The sequence below is a fragment of the Pleurodeles waltl genome, chromosome 5, assembly GCF_031143425.1.
Source record: "Pleurodeles waltl isolate 20211129_DDA chromosome 5, aPleWal1.hap1.20221129, whole genome shotgun sequence".
NCBI classification, from domain to species: Eukaryota; Metazoa; Chordata; class Amphibia; order Caudata; family Salamandridae; genus Pleurodeles; species Pleurodeles waltl.
This window is the reverse complement of record NC_090444.1, coordinates 1,545,307,308-1,545,325,155: the sequence shown is the minus strand read 5'-3', so window position 1 is coordinate 1,545,325,155 and position 17,848 is coordinate 1,545,307,308. Positions and strand designations below refer to the sequence as shown.

General features: G+C 41.7%; 1 protein-coding gene across 1 annotated transcript in view; it reads left to right on the top strand.

Annotated features, from left to right (window-relative positions):
* The window catches only part of SH3YL1 (SH3 and SYLF domain containing 1), a 414,394-nt gene that overhangs the window by 110,252 nt on the left and 286,294 nt on the right, over positions 1-17,848 (top strand). The window contains exon 4 of the mRNA XM_069235839.1: positions 10,720-10,784. Coding sequence (XP_069091940.1) covers positions 10,720-10,784 — 65 coding nt within the window. The remainder of the gene's footprint in view (positions 1-10,719; positions 10,785-17,848) is intronic.

The following is a 17,848-nucleotide window of genomic DNA, read 5'->3' as shown; positions in this document are numbered from 1 at the left end:
TTCATGACCGCTTTAGGCATCAGCACCTGGACATACCACAGCAAGATTCCAACAGTCATATTCAACAAAGCCATTTGCACATGAGAGTGGTGGCAATTATGGTCTCCCATTGAGCTTCACAGTTTATTGCCCAGCCATTTCCCCCCCACATCTTGGCATGCTTGTGGGGGCAGCCCCTTGCTTCGTAAACTGGTTTCTCCTAATGCGCTCACCAGTTTACCCCCTTACTTCACTGCGCCAGTGGTCGTAGGTATGGCCATTTCCCCCCCTTTTGCGATCTCTCTTTTGGCCACTGGGAGGTCCATACTCGGAAAGGTGCGCTCTATTCTTATGCCTCCAGTATTTTCCATGGCTCCCAGAAGTACCATTTTCGGGGGCAGCGGGACCTCCCACCTCAAATTCTTGGTAAGTTTTTGCAGTAGCACGACCCAGTAGCACTTTATAGGTGGGCATTCCCATAATATGTGGTAAACGTCTGCAGGAGTAGTGTCGAATATGAGGCAGGCAGGGTTTGGGAGAATCCCAGCTCGATGTAGTTTGTTTGGAGAAAAATATACCCCATACAAGTAATATATCTGTATGAGCCTGAGTCGTTATGACATGGTGCCAGTCCTTGGAGCCATCAGGTCATTCCATCAATCAATCTTCCTCCTCTAGCAAACCGAACCATCGTTCCCACCTCTCTCTAACGTGGTGCACATCTCCTGGTGCATTATTATTCAACATTTTATATAGTTGGCACCCCCCATCCCTTTCCTCATCGCCCCCATCAATAGTTTAGCCTCTAGTTGACTGTATTCTGGCAGTGGATTAGTGCTGGTGATGTGAGTCTGTAGGGCGTGGCAGGTAATAGTCTGTCTGGAGGTCTTGAAAGGAACACGTCTTCTAGTTGGGATATTCTCAGCTAGTCCCACCTGCTGAATCCCTGCAGGGCTGCCGACTCCCAGAGCCAAGTTCCTCTCCACAGGGGAGTCTGCTGGGTCACAATAGCTGTCCATCAAGTGTGCTGCAACATTCTTGTCCCGGGGGCCAGGTCCTGGGGAATCGGTGACCCATAGAGGATAGCAAGTGTTTGAGAAAAGGTCATCGTGCTGAGTTCTAATTTATACGCTGGTCTGACCATACCCCTGTAAACCAGTCATGTATAGGCATTAATTGGGTTGCCAAGTAATACACGTAGAGATTAGTCATGCCCAAACCCCTGTCATATGGGTTTCTTTGACCGTATTGCAGCACTATACGATGTTTACTTTCTCGCCAAAGGAAGCCTGTGATGGTAGCGTTGGGAGTATGGAACCATGAGCGTGGCAGTGGGAATGATAAGATTTATAAAATATACAAGAACCTCGGGAGAACCATCATTTTAAAAAGCACTATACGGCCTAGGATGTTCAGGGGAAGGGAGCGCCATTTAAACATGTCTGCAGTTGCACATTTTGTAAGTGGCCTCAAGTTTAGGGACGAGGCCATATCTGTCAGGAGCGCCTTCCAGATTCCCAGGTATTTAAAGCTTAGTCGTCTAATGGGCACTGTATCTTCCCAGTCAAAGCAATATCGTGATAGCAACAAAGGCACCAGTACTGACTTTTGTGGGTTCATCCGAAGCCCAGAGGCTTCTTTGAAGCATCTTAGTTGATTGCAAGCCACAGGCCACTATCTACCGGGTTGGCTAAGTAGAAGAGGACATCGTCTGCATTGAGAGCTATGCGATCTTCATGGTCACTGCTCCATCCCCATCCCTTAAACAAGGGGTCGCTCATGGCCAGTTGTGCTAGTGGTTCCATTACCGGGGCAAATAGGAGGGTGGAGAGGGGACAACCTTGAATGTAAAAGGCCTGGGATAAGGTGGCGTTAACAATCACACAGGCTTCGGGGCTTACATTCAGTGCTTGTATCTATATGGGAATTTGTGGGCCCATACCGGTTCGCTGCAGCATCAAATATAAGTATTTCCAGTCCACCATATCAAAAACAACCAAGAGTAATGCCAGGTCGCCAGGCATTCGATGACATTGGGCCAAAGCTATGTGAAGCCTACTGGTGTGGTGGCGCATACCACGGTTCAGCATAAACCCACTTTGGTCTTAGTGTATAAAAGTGGATAGTACTCTCTTAAGACGGGCTGCCAGTATTGTAGGAAAGATTTTAATATCCCCATTTATAAGTGAAAGTATTGTTTTTGCCTTATGTGTTTGGGGCAATTTAAAATACTGTATACATTGTCCTAAGTTGCTCTGTGCCATAGTGCTGTGCCATTGTTACCAGGGGGTTGCTCTCAGGTTAATTTAGTGACTTAGATGACTCACCCTGACTAGGGTTGTGATTGTTCCTTGAGGTGGGTAGTTTCTCCACCCCAAATAATCCAATTTTTACAGTTACTTTGCAGGAACTGAATTTATCTTGTTCTAAGAATGACACTTGGGTGGTAAAAGGCACACAGATTGATGCAGCTAAAATGACTGCAGTAGCAGATTTCTCTTTTTTTGTGTGTAGGCTGCAGCAGTGGTCACATTCACTTAGTGAAACACGTACTAAGCGATGGGTGCAGCGCTTCCCTTACATGATTATCCTACTCCAAAAGGAGTAACATTAGCACTCCAGGAATCAATTATTTCTCTTTTTTAATGACCAGTGATGCATTTCAGCAAAAAGCTTTTGGTTCTCTGCAGTGGGGATCATTTGTTTGTGGAAAAGAATACTCTACGTAGAGTGAGGAAGCCTACAGCGTCCTAATTGCATTTTGCAGTGACTAGGGAGTCAGAAATAGTAGAGGAGATCGAAGAATGAGTTCATACAAGGCACATGGGAACTGATTTTTGATCAGGCACGTAAATAGTGGGTGTAAATTGCATCACAGCGTTTTGAGTTCTGCCATGTATTATGTTGTGTCTCAAAATAGCGAGTTGCAGGGCGTCACAAACCACCTTACCTAATTAATTTTAATTAGGCCAGTCATTATTTTTAAATCCCTTCTGTTGGCCACTAACACAGAGTTGGTGACCTGCTATTAAAAGAAGACCACTGGTAGGGTGGAGGATCATAAAAATATAAAATACACCACGCTTCTCTCCACTTGTGGCCTAGGAAGGGGGTCTTGGGAATAGGTAGTAGGGGCAAGCTGCAATTCAGCTTTGACAGCACATTTAATATTATTTCAGGAGTCAATAATGAGGGTTTTCATTGAAACTTTTATTTTATCATAATTTTTCATGTTCTCTTTTGTAGTCAATTAAAGTTTACAGAACATTGCATAAAGCATGTCCTGCAATCTGTCCCTATTCTAATATTCTAAATCACTAAAAGGAAAAAAAATAGCCAATGAATAGTGAAAGGAACAAATCTAGTGATGGCAATGGTAATGGTCTGTGGAACTATCAGTACTGGTAAAGAATACTATAACAGGCTTCTACTAGAGAGTAGTATAGGCAGGAAACAAATCTAACTGTGGCAAGACCTCAGAGAGAGAGAGAAAGAGAGAGAGAGTACGGGTCTTAGAATGAGCCTCTAGGTCTTAACAAAGCTGGGGTCTCACACCCTGCAGACGCTCATGCTCTCGAAAGGTAGAGCTAGGATAGGGGGGTCATAAATGAGCGGTAGGCTGTTCTTTCCCTTGGAGCACTTTTATATACACAACATAAAAAATACATTTTAGCAAATTTGTTTTAGTCATGATATTAGACATCCAATCTGGATCTACGGTTTCTTGGGAACGGCACACTTCCTGCCGATGTGACTTTTTGAACAAAGAGCAGTCTAAGCATGCAACACATTATGTTTCTCTCAACATTAAGCTAGATACATAAGCATTCTTTTCCATGCACTTCACTCTCTGATAAACAAGACACTTATATGTATTTTTATGCTTATTTGCACTTCATTTCCATTCACACACATCTTCACACTGTAAGCCTATTCATACAGATGCAAGTTTCAGATTAGTTTAGCAAGTTTTAAAATTCCAATGCAGGTCAGCCAGTTAGAGTGAATAAATAATATAGCTTTGTTTGTTATACACGAAGTTTGCGTCATGCATAGGCCATGCAAAGATTATGATAGAAACATTTGTGCTAAACTAATGTATGTTACAATTTGTCAATGTTAGCAAATCAAGCTAGTCAAGCACATGCGGGTCATGCAAGGTTTAGAAAGAAAAGTGCACGTTTAAATGCGACTTTTGATTAGGCCTAGTTTTCACTCGTATTAATGTTTTTTTATTTTCTAATCAAACCTCTAGCAACCTCCACCCTTTGGTTTGGAACCATCACAAATTCGTTCACAAATGTATTTGTAAAATTTCACTTTCATCTTCTTCAGTGTCTCTTCTTTTCCTTGTCAAGTTTTCTTTTTCTTTCAGTCACTTATATTCTTCATTCACATTGTCACTGAATTTCAAATCTCTTTTCATTCTTTTATTCATGTCTCTAGCTCTTTTCCTTACCAGTGTCCTTTATATTGCTTTGTTTATGGCTAATGTAGATAGGAAGCAGGCTACTTCTATTAGCACATTAACTAATATTGTTTTGCCAATTCTGTCTCCTATTGCCTTAAGCTAACTAGTTTTGGAAAGCTTTGAACTATACTAGAGGTTTCTAAAGGTTTAAGATCATAAGCTTTTTAATCAGAAATATTATTTGCATACTCTACAATCTTTTTACACTCATCTGGAATGTATGTACAGCAGTTTTCAATCTTCAACATCTTGCAGACTCCACCCTTCTCAGCTAATAAGATATATAATGCGTGGCGGTTCTGCAAAACCATAGATCTAACTGCTACAAGCTCAAGGGTTTCTACTAATAGAGTACAAAAGGTACTAGTTGCTAATCTGTCAACTACTTTTGAGAGCTTTGTAATTTTCTCACCATTCAAGACTACTCCTACAGCAGATATTATTGCTCCAAATATGTCTCCCACTAATTGTGTCCCTTCATTCACATTGCATGTATATATTTTGCATGCTGGTGTCTTTGTTTATGTATCTATCTGTATGTGATACATCTTTGGAAAAAGTAGGCCTAAATAACAACTGCCATCTCAATCTAAACAAAGGATACACCAGGTATTGTTGGGTCATATTCATGCAGACTTTGCCATGTACCTCCAGACAATTCAAACACATTCTCACAAATACTATTAACTATTGGTGTTTTTCTTCTACTAATTCTCCTCTTAAAAACACACTTAATTTCCCTTTGTGCCTTTTATTTAGTTTGAGTTTTGGGACAGACAATTTCTTTCTAAGTTTATCCTCTTCTCTTCCACATACTTTCTCCTGAACATCCTCTTTCTTATACATACTTTTTACAAATTGCTCATTTCTTTCTTCTTACAAAACAACAAAGAACCCCTAGGGATCACATATAACCAGGAATAATCCCAACACTCATATTAACATAAATAGCACGTAGGAGAGCATCCTTTATTATTTAAACAAAATATATATGTACACACTATATACAATCCCCCATTGTAACAAAAAAAGAAAGAAAAAGGACAGAACAGTTTTTTATTTTTAATAAGGACATTTTATTGATCTTACATAAAGAGAATCATCCAGTTCAACACAGTCATCAATTTCACAACGACTCTGGATCACAAAAGGACTTGAAATAGTTATTACAATCCATAGATCCATCAGTCCACCATGCTTCTGGGGACAGCCATGTGCCTCGTATATAGGTTTTCCCTGACCAGCACACCAGTCCACTCCTTCATGCCATAGTTGCAATGAGACGGGTTAGGGGTGTTTCCATTGGTGGGCGGTATCTCCTTTGTCCACCATGCATGCCGTCCCTATAAAGGTCCTCTCAGAGTGGGGATCTCAACAATGTATCCAAAAGACCCAAAAGTACCATCTTGGGGTCACCATATGGGTAGAAGTCTGCAGTGGGGAGGGTGCAACGGGCGCAGGCCTGGTAGGTGGATGGCACCATCTGCAATACACGGCAGAGGATCGGTAGGTTGCGTACAGGTAATTGATTTGGATCATATGCAGGTGGAAGGAAATTGCTCATTTCTAAGGGGCCGGACTGGCCTTCCTCCGGTAATCATCGTCAAGTTCGCCTACCCAGCCTTCCATATTTTGTCTCAGGGTAGAAAGGCAATCATGAGCATTAATAATCAAGGAGTAGTATATCACAGAGACTGATCCCCTGCCTAAGCAGCCCATGAGTACCTTGGCTTCAAGCAGGTTAAATTTGGAAAGCTGGGTTGTTAAGGGAGGATGAACCCTCAAAGCATGTTGCTTTTGGAGGAAGTGATAGAACTGCATATGTAACAGGCTGTACTGTTCTTGTAATTCTTGAAAGGACATCAGTGCTCCCCCTTGATACACGTCCCCTAAATATGTAATCCTGATTCGGTCCCAGTGTACAATGCCCTCAAGACGGGTCACCTGTTGGAACCAGGTGCCCCACCAGAGGAGAGTGAAGGCTGTCAGACAGTGATTCCAGAGGATAATGCGCAGTACTGCTCTCTAGCAGATCACAGACACAGTGGAACACAATGGGTTCCAGTAGGTCTGCTATTAGGAGGTAAGAAGACTTGTGCGGCGATCCTGGGCCTTTTGCATATGAGTTGCAATAATAATCTGCAAATGCAGAGGTGATTTTCGGGCCTCTGAGACCCTCTGCCATAATGCTAAGAACCACTGTATCAGCCAAGCTGTGGGGTGCCAGCCAGTATAATAGTTTGCCAAACTTGTCTCCCCAGTCATAAATTCTGCGTGAGAAGCAATCCAACACAGCTTGGCCTCGTCGAGGCACAATTGTCCCAGGGACATCCCATCAAATGGTGTTTGATGTTATTTTGTTTTGTCTCCCATGGAACGCTTCTTTGCAAGAGCAATTTGGGCCTCTAGGCCCTCTAGTGTGCAGCATTTTCTGCCTGCCCCACGCCCAAAAGAGGGTAAGTGTGGCACACCTCATGTAAGCTTTGCCAGCCACCCAGAGACTCCCCAGAAATTCCACAGAACCACATTGAGTCAGGAATGCCTCAAGTTCCTCTGAGAGGAAATTGACAATGTTGGTAAGGCACCAAGCGTTGAGTTGCCAATCCTCCACCTGCCTATCTAGTCAGTCTTCTGAAAGTAGTCTGATATCCCCCCTGGGAAGGATGAGTGATCCTGTAGCATGGATTAAGTCAGAGGAGGGCATAAAGAGAAGTTTGATTTGTGAAGTGTCTTGTTTGCGGCATAGGTTTGAGGATTCCAGGTGCACCAGACATCACAGTGTCCAAAACTGGTCGCCCAGTCACTCTGACATGATTACGATGAATAAAAGCTTTCTAGCTTCCTCGAGCTGTCGTTGACTTTGGAACATTACCATGTTAGTCACCTCCTAACACCCTTGGAAAGCCCTGTCAACACAGCCCTCATTGCGTCCAGGCTGGGACCAGGCATCTGGAGGGGGGCATAAATGCTGACCAGCTTGTAAGCCTGCCCTGCAGTTGCTCCCTTACTGTGACATATCTATCCTGTGGGTCCGCTACACTATGGGAAATCACCATGGGCATAAGTTTGTGAATTAAAATTGCCACCCCATGAGACACCTTAGTATAACCAACATGGTAAACCCTCACATACCCATTTCTAGCTAGGAAGGGAACATTGGGTGCTCAGGAGACGTGTCTCTTGCAGCAATAAAAGGTTATAAAATGAAGCTTCGCAAAGCCCAGCGCTGAGCCTGACTTAAGGTGGTCATTGATGCCATGGACTTTCCACCTCAGTACTCTAAGGGCCATTGGGGCTTATGGTGTGTCTGGGAGTCGAAGTGGCCCCTCTGCACTAGGATAGGACAGAAGACCATTGAGATCGTTGCCTGCTGTCAGGATACTTCAATTCGATTTCCTCCGAAGCAGAAGATAACTCCTCAGTCCCGACCCGAGCTACTCACAACGAATTTTAATCCTTTGTGCTGAGTACCACGAAGGGGTAAAGGGGAATGGGATTGTAGAGAGACTGCCACAGAGATGAGGAACGTCAGTACTCAGTCTGCCTCTTCACGTCTAAGATTAGATGCAGCACCTGCAAGAGGACATACCACATCAGTTTTACACTTTCTACTCTTAACACTTAATTCTCTTTAATTCTATTATTTCTTCACTCACCCGGAGTTCTCTGTAGCCTTGCTTCTCTCTATGAATGATAAGCTCTTCTTAAAAATGCTTATTACTGATTCTGGAAGAACTTCTCAACCTTTGTTAGAGATTGATTTTATGTTGCTATATATATATATATATTGGTGATAATGCGTTCTCCAAATCAGCTGATGTTAGTTGGTTTCTACTTTACATTAGAGAGTTCAATTACGTTTATTGCATTGGTAATTCTTGCTTGTGAAAGTTTGTTTCTCCTGTCTTATTTTGACTTCAATCAATACTTGTATTTGTAAATGCTTGTTTATTAAAGTTTGTTTCTCTTTTAAACTCTACTTTGGTTTATTACCGTTGCATTTGTAAATGCTTACTTGTTAACATTCATTTCTCCATTAAACTCGGCCTTCGTTTATAACCTTGGTATTTGTAAATACTTGCTTGTTAAAGTTCGTTTTGTTTTTGACTTTGGTATCTTAAACAGGAACCTTGTAAACTTAAGGTTTATTCATACATTAAACTCTGTAGCCTTGCCAAACCTCCACTGGACGGTCTACTATCAAACTCCTCGAATAAACCTTGACAATATTTATCACGTTTTCTGTAAAATAGTCTTCAAGGGTAATTTTACCTCACAGGAGTTTCTGCTCTGAAGCGCGCTCTCTCTCCACACAGCTGATTCCTGTCAGACCTCAGTTGAAGTGCGAAGCTTCCAGCTGGTGAGCTCGTAACCTAGGAACCAACCGATTGCAAGACTAGAACTGTAACTAACCTTCAGGACTCACGACGGCCATCTTGAATCTTCTCTTCTTGATTCTTCCTCTGAAATAAGTGCAAGATTACTCTGCAAACCTTCTTCCAGTTTGGGCTTTGCTGTCTCCACTGAGGATATCTCTTTGCTTTTCTCAAGCATTTCTTTGATTTGATTTGGCAAGTTTGTGTGGTCATGACACCTGCCTGATGTACCTGCACTGAGAATTGTGGCCAACTGGGCCAAACCCCCCAGCCGAATCTCCCCCTCCTGCCCCCCCACTCACTTCCACCCCAGAAGCATCTGTCGCCCCAACCATACAAAACAGGATAAAATCAACCTCTCCAGAACACCTTCTTGGTGGATGTTCCCTCTGCACCCTCTGGAAAATCCACAAAGTGCACTTTATTCCTCTGGGCATGGTTCTCCATATCCTCTGCGCATTTCTTCAAGGTAAGACACTGAGCAAGTGGGCCACCTCATCCTTGAGGGCAGTAGGAGAGTCTGAGGTACAAAATGCGCCCTTCTGTATCAGCCACCTGGTCAGCTCGGATCCAGGTCCTGAGCCTTGCGTTACGTTTTGGGCCTAGGCTTTGGTGCATATGGAAAACTTTGTGTATTGAGGGGCTAAAAGAAAATTAGGATATCAGTTTTGTATGCAGTCTAGTTTCGCAGAGCAAAGGTTGATGTCACTCTGCCATGAAAGTGCATTCCTGTCCCAACATTGTGTGTCTTCAAAACTTTAATTACAACCAGGCTGTTTTTAAAGTGTTTTAAAATGCCCATTCAGTAGATGTCGTAGTAGATCTCAAAACTCAAGCTCGAATCATCAAGCAGAGTGACATTCTAGTACTCCTACTGTTGGTGATTGCTACAGATGCTGGACAAGGCAAAAAGTATCGTCTTTCCTCTGCACTGAGTGGCTCCTTTGAGTGAAGATGTATTAATTAAGTAAAATATGTGTCTGATAAATTGTATTTTTGCTAGTCAAAGAAAGTACTTCTCTAAATGGAATCTAGACGCAAGCAGCACTAGAGAGTGTGCATGAGATGATCACTGGGTATTGTATGTCAGTGAAGCACTGGGTGGTGTAGAGTCAATGAGAACACATATATGTGCATTTCACGATGCAGGGTGATTTGCGGCACAAGGTAGTGTGGTGCACCTTGGGTGTTATTTGGAGATATGCAATAGGATGCACACAAAGGTGAAGAAGGTAGAGGCAGAGGTGTCTCAAGATATCCTATGCCAGGCAGGAGAACCCATTAAGCCCCTTTTCTTTCTTTGGATCTGGTACTTGATTTATGTTCAGTTATAATTGCAGAATGGCAAGCTTTGGAATGCAGATAAAAATCTAACTCGTCCAGACAAGCTACCCAGGCCTGATAGTTGAAAGATAAAGAGAGGCAGTTCATCCTTTTAGTTTATCTTGCCTTAATGTATCATCAGCGAAGAAACGAGTGTGCCAGTGTAGGTGAACTGTAAAATGTTTTTTTATGGTGGTGAGGGCAGTTGCGCGGCACTAACGTAGCTGGAGAGAAAGCGAGTGCTGAATATGAGCAGACGTCTGGGTAACAATTCAGTATCGTTTAAAATGAAGCATATTATTAGTTTTAAGTCAGATTGTTTGGAGTTGGACTGTAAGTTATAGAGGGTTGTTTTCAATTTCATTCTATATAGAAGGAGGGTTCGGACAGTTGTAATGTTGTCTCACTATGGAGGCGGGTGTTGCCATGGTGAGGGTGGTGTTCCTGGAGACAAGTAGAGGGGCAGCAACCAAATATGGGTCTTGTTACATAATGCAGTAATACTGTAGGCAAAGAAAGTGTGTTTGATGTATGACTGCTAGAGCGTATTAATTATATTGTTTTCCACAGGTTGGTCTGCACCTTCTGCTATCGGAATAGCTGGCCTTGGCGGTGGATTTGAAATTGGAATCGAAGTAGGTGTCTACATTCATTTTTTTTCCCCCCAAGGAACCTTATTGTCGCCTCTGTCATTTAGGACTGTTATTGTATGTCCAAAACAACCCTTAATTCGGAAAAGTGATCTTATCAGCCAGTGTAGGACAGGCATCAACAGTGTAAGCATGGCAGGGACTAGAGAGAGTCACTCACTATTTGCACTCAGTGTACTCCATGTAAGTATGGGAGAAATGAATCCATATAAAAATGGCATGTTGGACTCGCATGACATACTGTTTTTCCTGTTGTGGTAATGCTGTTCTATGCACTAACATACGTTTAATTGTAAAAGTAGCAATGCATTTAAAAAGGTGGTGCAGTCAAAATATGAACATTAAAATGATTATTTTAGGTCCTAATTCCTGTGAAAAAAGTGGCTAAAAGGATCACCTTTTCAAGACTGGTACAATGGAATATCACTGATAGACTAACTGACCCTGAATGGAAAAGTGAACCCCAATCACTTATCTCAGAGAGGACTACTTTACCAAGCCATGTGACCCTCTCACTTACTTTACTTCTCAGACACCACAGCTGGGGACCAGGCAGTGACACCCATTCCGCCCCCCACAAATGTGTATTCTGTGAAATGGGGGTACGAGAGTACTAAACTACTGTATTGTCCACACAACACCTTCTACTTTATTTTGTTAGGAAACATTCTCATTGAATATATAAACGAAACACTATGCTTGTTGTGACTCTAGCTTTTTCATTTTCAGGTCTTGTGTACCAGACATCACAAGTTGTCTGGCTGCTAAACACACAGTGAATTTACAGTGCGGTTATAGCCCACATATTGCTCATCATTGTCTAGTTTTATTGTTGCTTTGATTCCCTTGCTTGGTATTCAAATGCTTGCCTTCCTTTTCTTGTGTTTGTTTCATCCTTGGAGCATAACCTTTTGCGATCCTTGTGATGAGCTGACTTGTATCCTTCCATTGCTCACATTTTAGGGAACTAATTTATTTTTCATTAAGCACTCCATGAGAGTGTGTATGTCTCCTAGTTGCCTTCCCCGCCCCCTCCCCAATACACACTCTAGCCAGTGTTGCTCCCCACTCCTCACAGCTAGTCTGTAAAAGCTCCCCAGGCTACTTCTTGATGACTAAATGGCTACATCCACTGGAAAGTAAATAAGGACTTGACAACAATTTACCTTTACATTCTGAGACTTCCTTGTTCTTTTTAAATCGCGTCTGGAGCTTCCTGAGTGAAAAGTAATTGCAAAATAAATCTTGCTTATTATAAAGATTTAAAACATTTAATTCACTGTACAGTTTGTGAGATGCCATAAACTGCTTTTCATCGAGTTTTTTTTTAAAACAGGGACATTTTAAGACAATTCATCAATTTGATGTAGGACCAGCACTGAAGTAGGTTAACCTCCAACTGGAGGATCAGAAAGGACTTAAAGGAGGTGCCATTGACCAATTGATCAATCTTCGGCTTTCCAAGAGGGCCAGATGATGGGCCAACCCCCACAGTTATCACAGAGAGGGGCGGAGGCATGGAGCCATAGGTTTTGCTTTAATGAACCATGCACCGTTTTCAATAGCACCAACATGGCAGTGATGACTGGGTAGGTAATCAGCAGGGCCTTATCTTGAAAAAGGGTATTGAAAGATCTGTCGCTCTTAAGTATGGCCACTTCAGTTGCTATCTAGGTGGGCAGGTCAGGCGTGTGGGCCATCCAGTGGACTAGCTGCAAAAGATGATGGGCCTTATAATAGGAGGTCATTTGTGGGAGGCGCAAGCCACTTACCTCGGTGTGGGCATAGAGCTTGTCTAGTTTCAGGAACGGATGTGCGTCTCCCCAGAAAAAAGTCTTGATCATTGCATCAGTTTGAGATAGCAGCACTTTGGGATCAACATCAGGAGTATCCCAAAGAGGTAATTAATGTTGGACTTTACTTTCCCAGAAGTTTTCCATTAAAATATTTTCAGTGTCCGAAGTTGAGCAGAAACCAGGCCCAATCAACTTCGTTTATCTGACCCATGCTGCATCATGGTTATCCTTAACTTTCTACTTTGCCATTTACTCTATTTTTCCCAATTAGTGTGGGATTTTTATTGTGTTGTGTTTTCACTTCATTACTGTTTGCACGCTGCATAAATACTTTTCATAATGCCTCTCTGTTAAGCCTGACTGTCTTTTTAAGGGTTAAGCACAAGCTAATTTAGTGACTTTTTGGGGTTCACCTGGACAAGCATTGTGGCTTGTTGCATGAGTAGGGTTTTATCCCCTTACCCAACAACCCAGCTTCTTGGAATCCAATAGTTCATCGAGGAGATTCCTTTGTCTTCATGTGCTTTGTTTCCTGGCTTGTGAACTATGCAGTACAGGGGAATAGACGTTGCCTGCCTACAAGAGACTTAGCTGTCTTACAAATTACAGAGCAGGCGGAAAGGGCAGTTTTTTTCTGCACCTGCTTTTAAGCTTATGAACATGGTACATTGATTTGGGGTCATCCTGGCCTCCCCTACGCTGTCCGACAGATAGACATCGATGGGGAAGACCGATATGTAGTAATGAGAGGGAACTGAAAGGTAGACCCTTGGCACTGACAGTCCATAAACGACCCTACAACTGCACAGTTGGAGTTTTTAAGTATGCTGTCGCCTCTGGTTGGAGGGAAAGATGACACCCCCTCTCATTGGGAATGTCATTAAAACTGTGTTTATTCTTTGGAATTAGACAGATCTCTCCCTCCTGCCCCTCTGGCAGGGGTAACGTACATATTTGGCTTTTAGGTAATGCTTGTTTTCATAAGCTGCGTGCCTTCCCACAAAATACATTCACAAACTAAACAAACATCGTAAAGCCAAAAGGGCAGTATTTACCCGGCTACCCTGTGCTAGTTCAGTTTAAATCCAGGGATGTGTGTTGACCCTCCGTTGTGTTTTTTTAATTGTGCCTTGAAAACTATGACAGTGTATTATTTAATTTATAATTAGTTTGTGGTGTGTTCACGAAGCTTCACTTAATTGTAGGAAAGCAGCTTTTGGCATGGTGTTTCTAGAACTCGCATGGCATTACAAAGACCGCTTGAGGGACTTATTTGGCAGTCGCATGGCTAAAATCCTGCCAGGTTATAAATGTTATTAAATGAGTGCTATGTTTATAAAAGCTTTGCGCTAATGGCATTATCAGAACTCAAGACATGTCAGTTGGATAGGTTTAAAGTTGGACCAACATGAGAACATTTAATTATTTTTCCATTAAGCTACTCTGTTTGGTAGCTGTCGTGTTCGACAGTTAAACTGGTTCACCTGTAATGCCTGTTTTACTTAGGGTACAAGTAAACTACGGGTTGACACTTGTTGAATGTGGTGTTCCCTAAGAGTTACTAGATACTTTTCTATGAAATGCATTTATTTACAGTGTACTCAAGAGAGATGAAGTGCGCGCTTATACGGCAGTCACTGTGAAGTCCAATTAAAATCCACAGAGAACAACGTAGAGTTGATGATGCAAAAGAGGGATACATGCTCAGTCATCTTTTTGCATGAGCTTCGAGGTTCAACAATATTGTCAGCAGGAGACATTGGTGTTTCTAAAGTTTCCACCCTCCCCTTTTGCCATCATCCGATCTCCGCTCCTCATCTCAGAAATATCATCCCCACAGGTGTTTCTTTTCATCCATCTATAAACTTAAAAATGTTCTAGTATTATAGTGGTGGCTGCTGTTCACTGTGATAAGCAATCAAATTGGTAATGCAGGAAAACCGATCTAATTTTCTTAAATTGCAGAAACGTTCTGGGTCCGTTGTGTTAAACAAGTGTCAGAATAGATTTTTCAGTGAATGTTTATTACGTCGTTGGTACCAAACCTATGGCGCTTTATTTGCTTTTCTTTTCGACTATGCAATTTCCCCAGCATTTAAACTTTAATAGACTGTCGGTGGCAACTTTGTAAAATCAGACCCAACTTCCTCCAAATTTTTGGATTGAGTGGGTCGAGGGGGAGGAGGGGAGGAATTACTTCCACCACACAGTATATCTGGGAGTCTTCTCATTTGAGACAGGCATCACTTAAAGTTGTATTTATATATTACAAATTAAACAGATACATTTGCACCTTGGAGACAATTCAAATTAATTAATTTAAAATGCGTACTATGTGAATAAACTTTGTGTTAATGCAGGTCTGATTCTGTGTGTCTTCAGTTCGCAGTCGTGCACATGGCTTATAAATAAAGCTTAGTAATATGCTTACTTCTCTCATCAGCATTGAAATTTTTGTCATTAACTAGCCACATACTCCCGCCTGTGTTTCTCCCAATTTCATCATACAACTGGCCTATCGATAACAGAGCAGCACGAGCCTGATCAATACCCCAAGCCCATCTACAGACTTTACCCATATATCTTTGCAGTCACAATAACAGGATTTGCCAATATTTTTTTTTTGTGGATTTTTTTTGTTAGTTTGTTTTTTTGCGTCATGCCTGGAATATTCATCAATAAAATTGACTTGGTAAGAGCCCTAATTAATTGCGTAATCTGATTGTGTTTCAGATCGTCCAACCAAGGGACCACATTTTCCAGTTGAGCTGCTGTTTATTTGCATACATCGTTTGCTCCCATGCAACCTAACATGCAACCTAAATCATATGGGATCCTTAGTTCAGGATTACCAAATCAGGAGGCTTTGCTGTTCCGTTATTCCACAACATAGTTTCAAGTTTATTCTTGATGCGTAATTAATAAAAATCAATACATCGATACATCACATTGTTCTATAAAAAGTAATAAATATACAATTCAAAATGTCAGTTTAACATTCTACAATCTAAATGATAAAAAGCGTACCAAAAACGTATTGTTATCTAAAAAAGAGGATTCCCACACTCCTGTGCAAAGATTTTTTTATATTAATTGTCCTTCACCGTTAGAAGTTTTTGTGATGTCAAGCGTAGAAACTTTGAAAATTTAGCATTTAAAACAATGTCCTGGGGTTTCAAGCAGGCAATCACTGCTTGCCTGCAAGACCGTATTCCCCTCTGATTAAATAATGACTCCAATAGAAGTTTGCGTTCGGTTCTTAAAACGTTACAGATACAAACTAAATGAATTATGTCTTCCTGTCCGTTTCCACATAGCCTACACTGTGGGATTTTTTGAGAGCGTTCCCATGGGACTAGGTGAGCATTGCCCGAAATAATCCCACATCTATATTTAATAAAAAGATCTTTATCTGTCTTGGTCCACCCTGCCTCCAGGTACGGCTGAAGCTTTAAAAGTTTATAATCATTAATGATCCTCCACGAGTGTGATCTAGTAGCTAGTAAATCCTTGTCCATGATTAATGATCTTTTTTTGCAATCCGATTTTTTTTTTTTTTTTAAAGAAATGTAAGAGATATTTGAGTCCCATAACTCCACTGCCCTTAGGTCGATTAGTGCCTGGTCTAAGTACCGGCGCCCAGTGGCTGTGCTGTTTGAACTGATCTCTTTCCAAAGGGCACGACAGAGCGGATTTTCCTTTGCCAGCTGTAACTGTTTCCAGGCTTTGATGTAGCTGGCTTTTCTGCCTATGCTTTGGTTTACATACCCAAACTCCAGCCTAATTTGTGTATCCCGTTAGCTGAAATAGGGATCTAAAGACTTTTCCAATGATTTTATTTAGGATAGTAGCGTCTTGCCCACACAGAGCTTCGCTTCCATATCCTAGGGTTGGAATTAGTTTGGTTGCGATGACTTTAAGCAGGGGCCGATAGCTAGGGCCGGTTAGGAATTTTTTTAAAGTGTGGAAAGCAAATAATAGCACGTGGCCTTTTCTATATAACTCCTGTTTCTGAGAAAGAAAGGAGCTGCGTTCGTCAAAAGGTACACCAAGGTATCTGTACTGATTTACTTGTTCAAGAGGGCCCCTTTGTGAGTTCCATTTGATTTTTAAGGAGATTCAAAATAATCATATTGCCGAGCTTTGGAGACTGCCCATTTACCCTGTTTAATTCCACAGATAAAGCAGATAAGAAGAGATTGAAAAGGTATGGTGCTAGCACACAGCCCTGTTTCAATCCCTGCTTTGTCATAATTTTCCTAGAAAGGAAGGAGCCATCCCCTACCTTGACTCTTACCCACGTGTCAGTATGTAGCTGTTGTATGGCTTTTAATAAAGTCTCCGGTGTTCCCCAGGAAGCTAGTTTCTCCCATAAGAGAGGTCGCCGGACCAGATCAAAAGCTGATTTAAAGTCCACAAAACACAGATTCAGGGGCTGTTTTTTGTGTTGGCATTTGTCAATAATCATTGATAAAGTTAATATGTTTGCAGCGGTGCCTAGGCCCTTTACAAAACCTGTCGGGTTAGGAGGGATGATACTATTTTCCGTTGCCCAGCTATAGAGGTGTTCCAATAGGAAACCTGCATAGTATTTAGCTTCTAAGTCTATTAAAGTTATTAGTCGGTAGTTCTCAGGTTTTGTTTTGTTACCTCCTTTAAATATTGGGTGAATTATCGCTCCTTTCCAGGATTTGGGAATACTTCTTGACAGTATGCAATGATTGAAAGTAGGGGCAAGGTTTTCACCACAGTAAGTCAAATCTAGTTTAAACAGATTGTTCGGGATCCCATTGGGGCCGGGAACATCCCCATTTTTACTTTTTTTTTAATTAAATTGCTAACTTCTGAACATCACACAGATATTCACTCAACTGAATATTTGTTTCCGAATCGTCATTCGCATATTTAACAAAACATTCACTGCTAGAGGGACCGTTATCATATATGCATATTTTTTAAAACATGCAGTGCTACAGCAACTGTGATCATTCTTACGATTCTAGAACAGATAAAAAGATTTACATTTGGTATTACGTTGCTTTAATAGTCACTTGGAGTTCACTTAAAGTGCCAACAGTTGGTTCTTCAAGGGGTACAGGACTGACTTGAGACCATCAGTAATATCTCTGCCAATTCTTACATCTGTGGGACAATCATGACTTGATCTGACAACCGTTGTCTGGATTTGCTGCCTTGCATGTCTGCTCTAGAACAGAATGGCAGAATGGCAAGAATATCCTTTTGCAAAATATG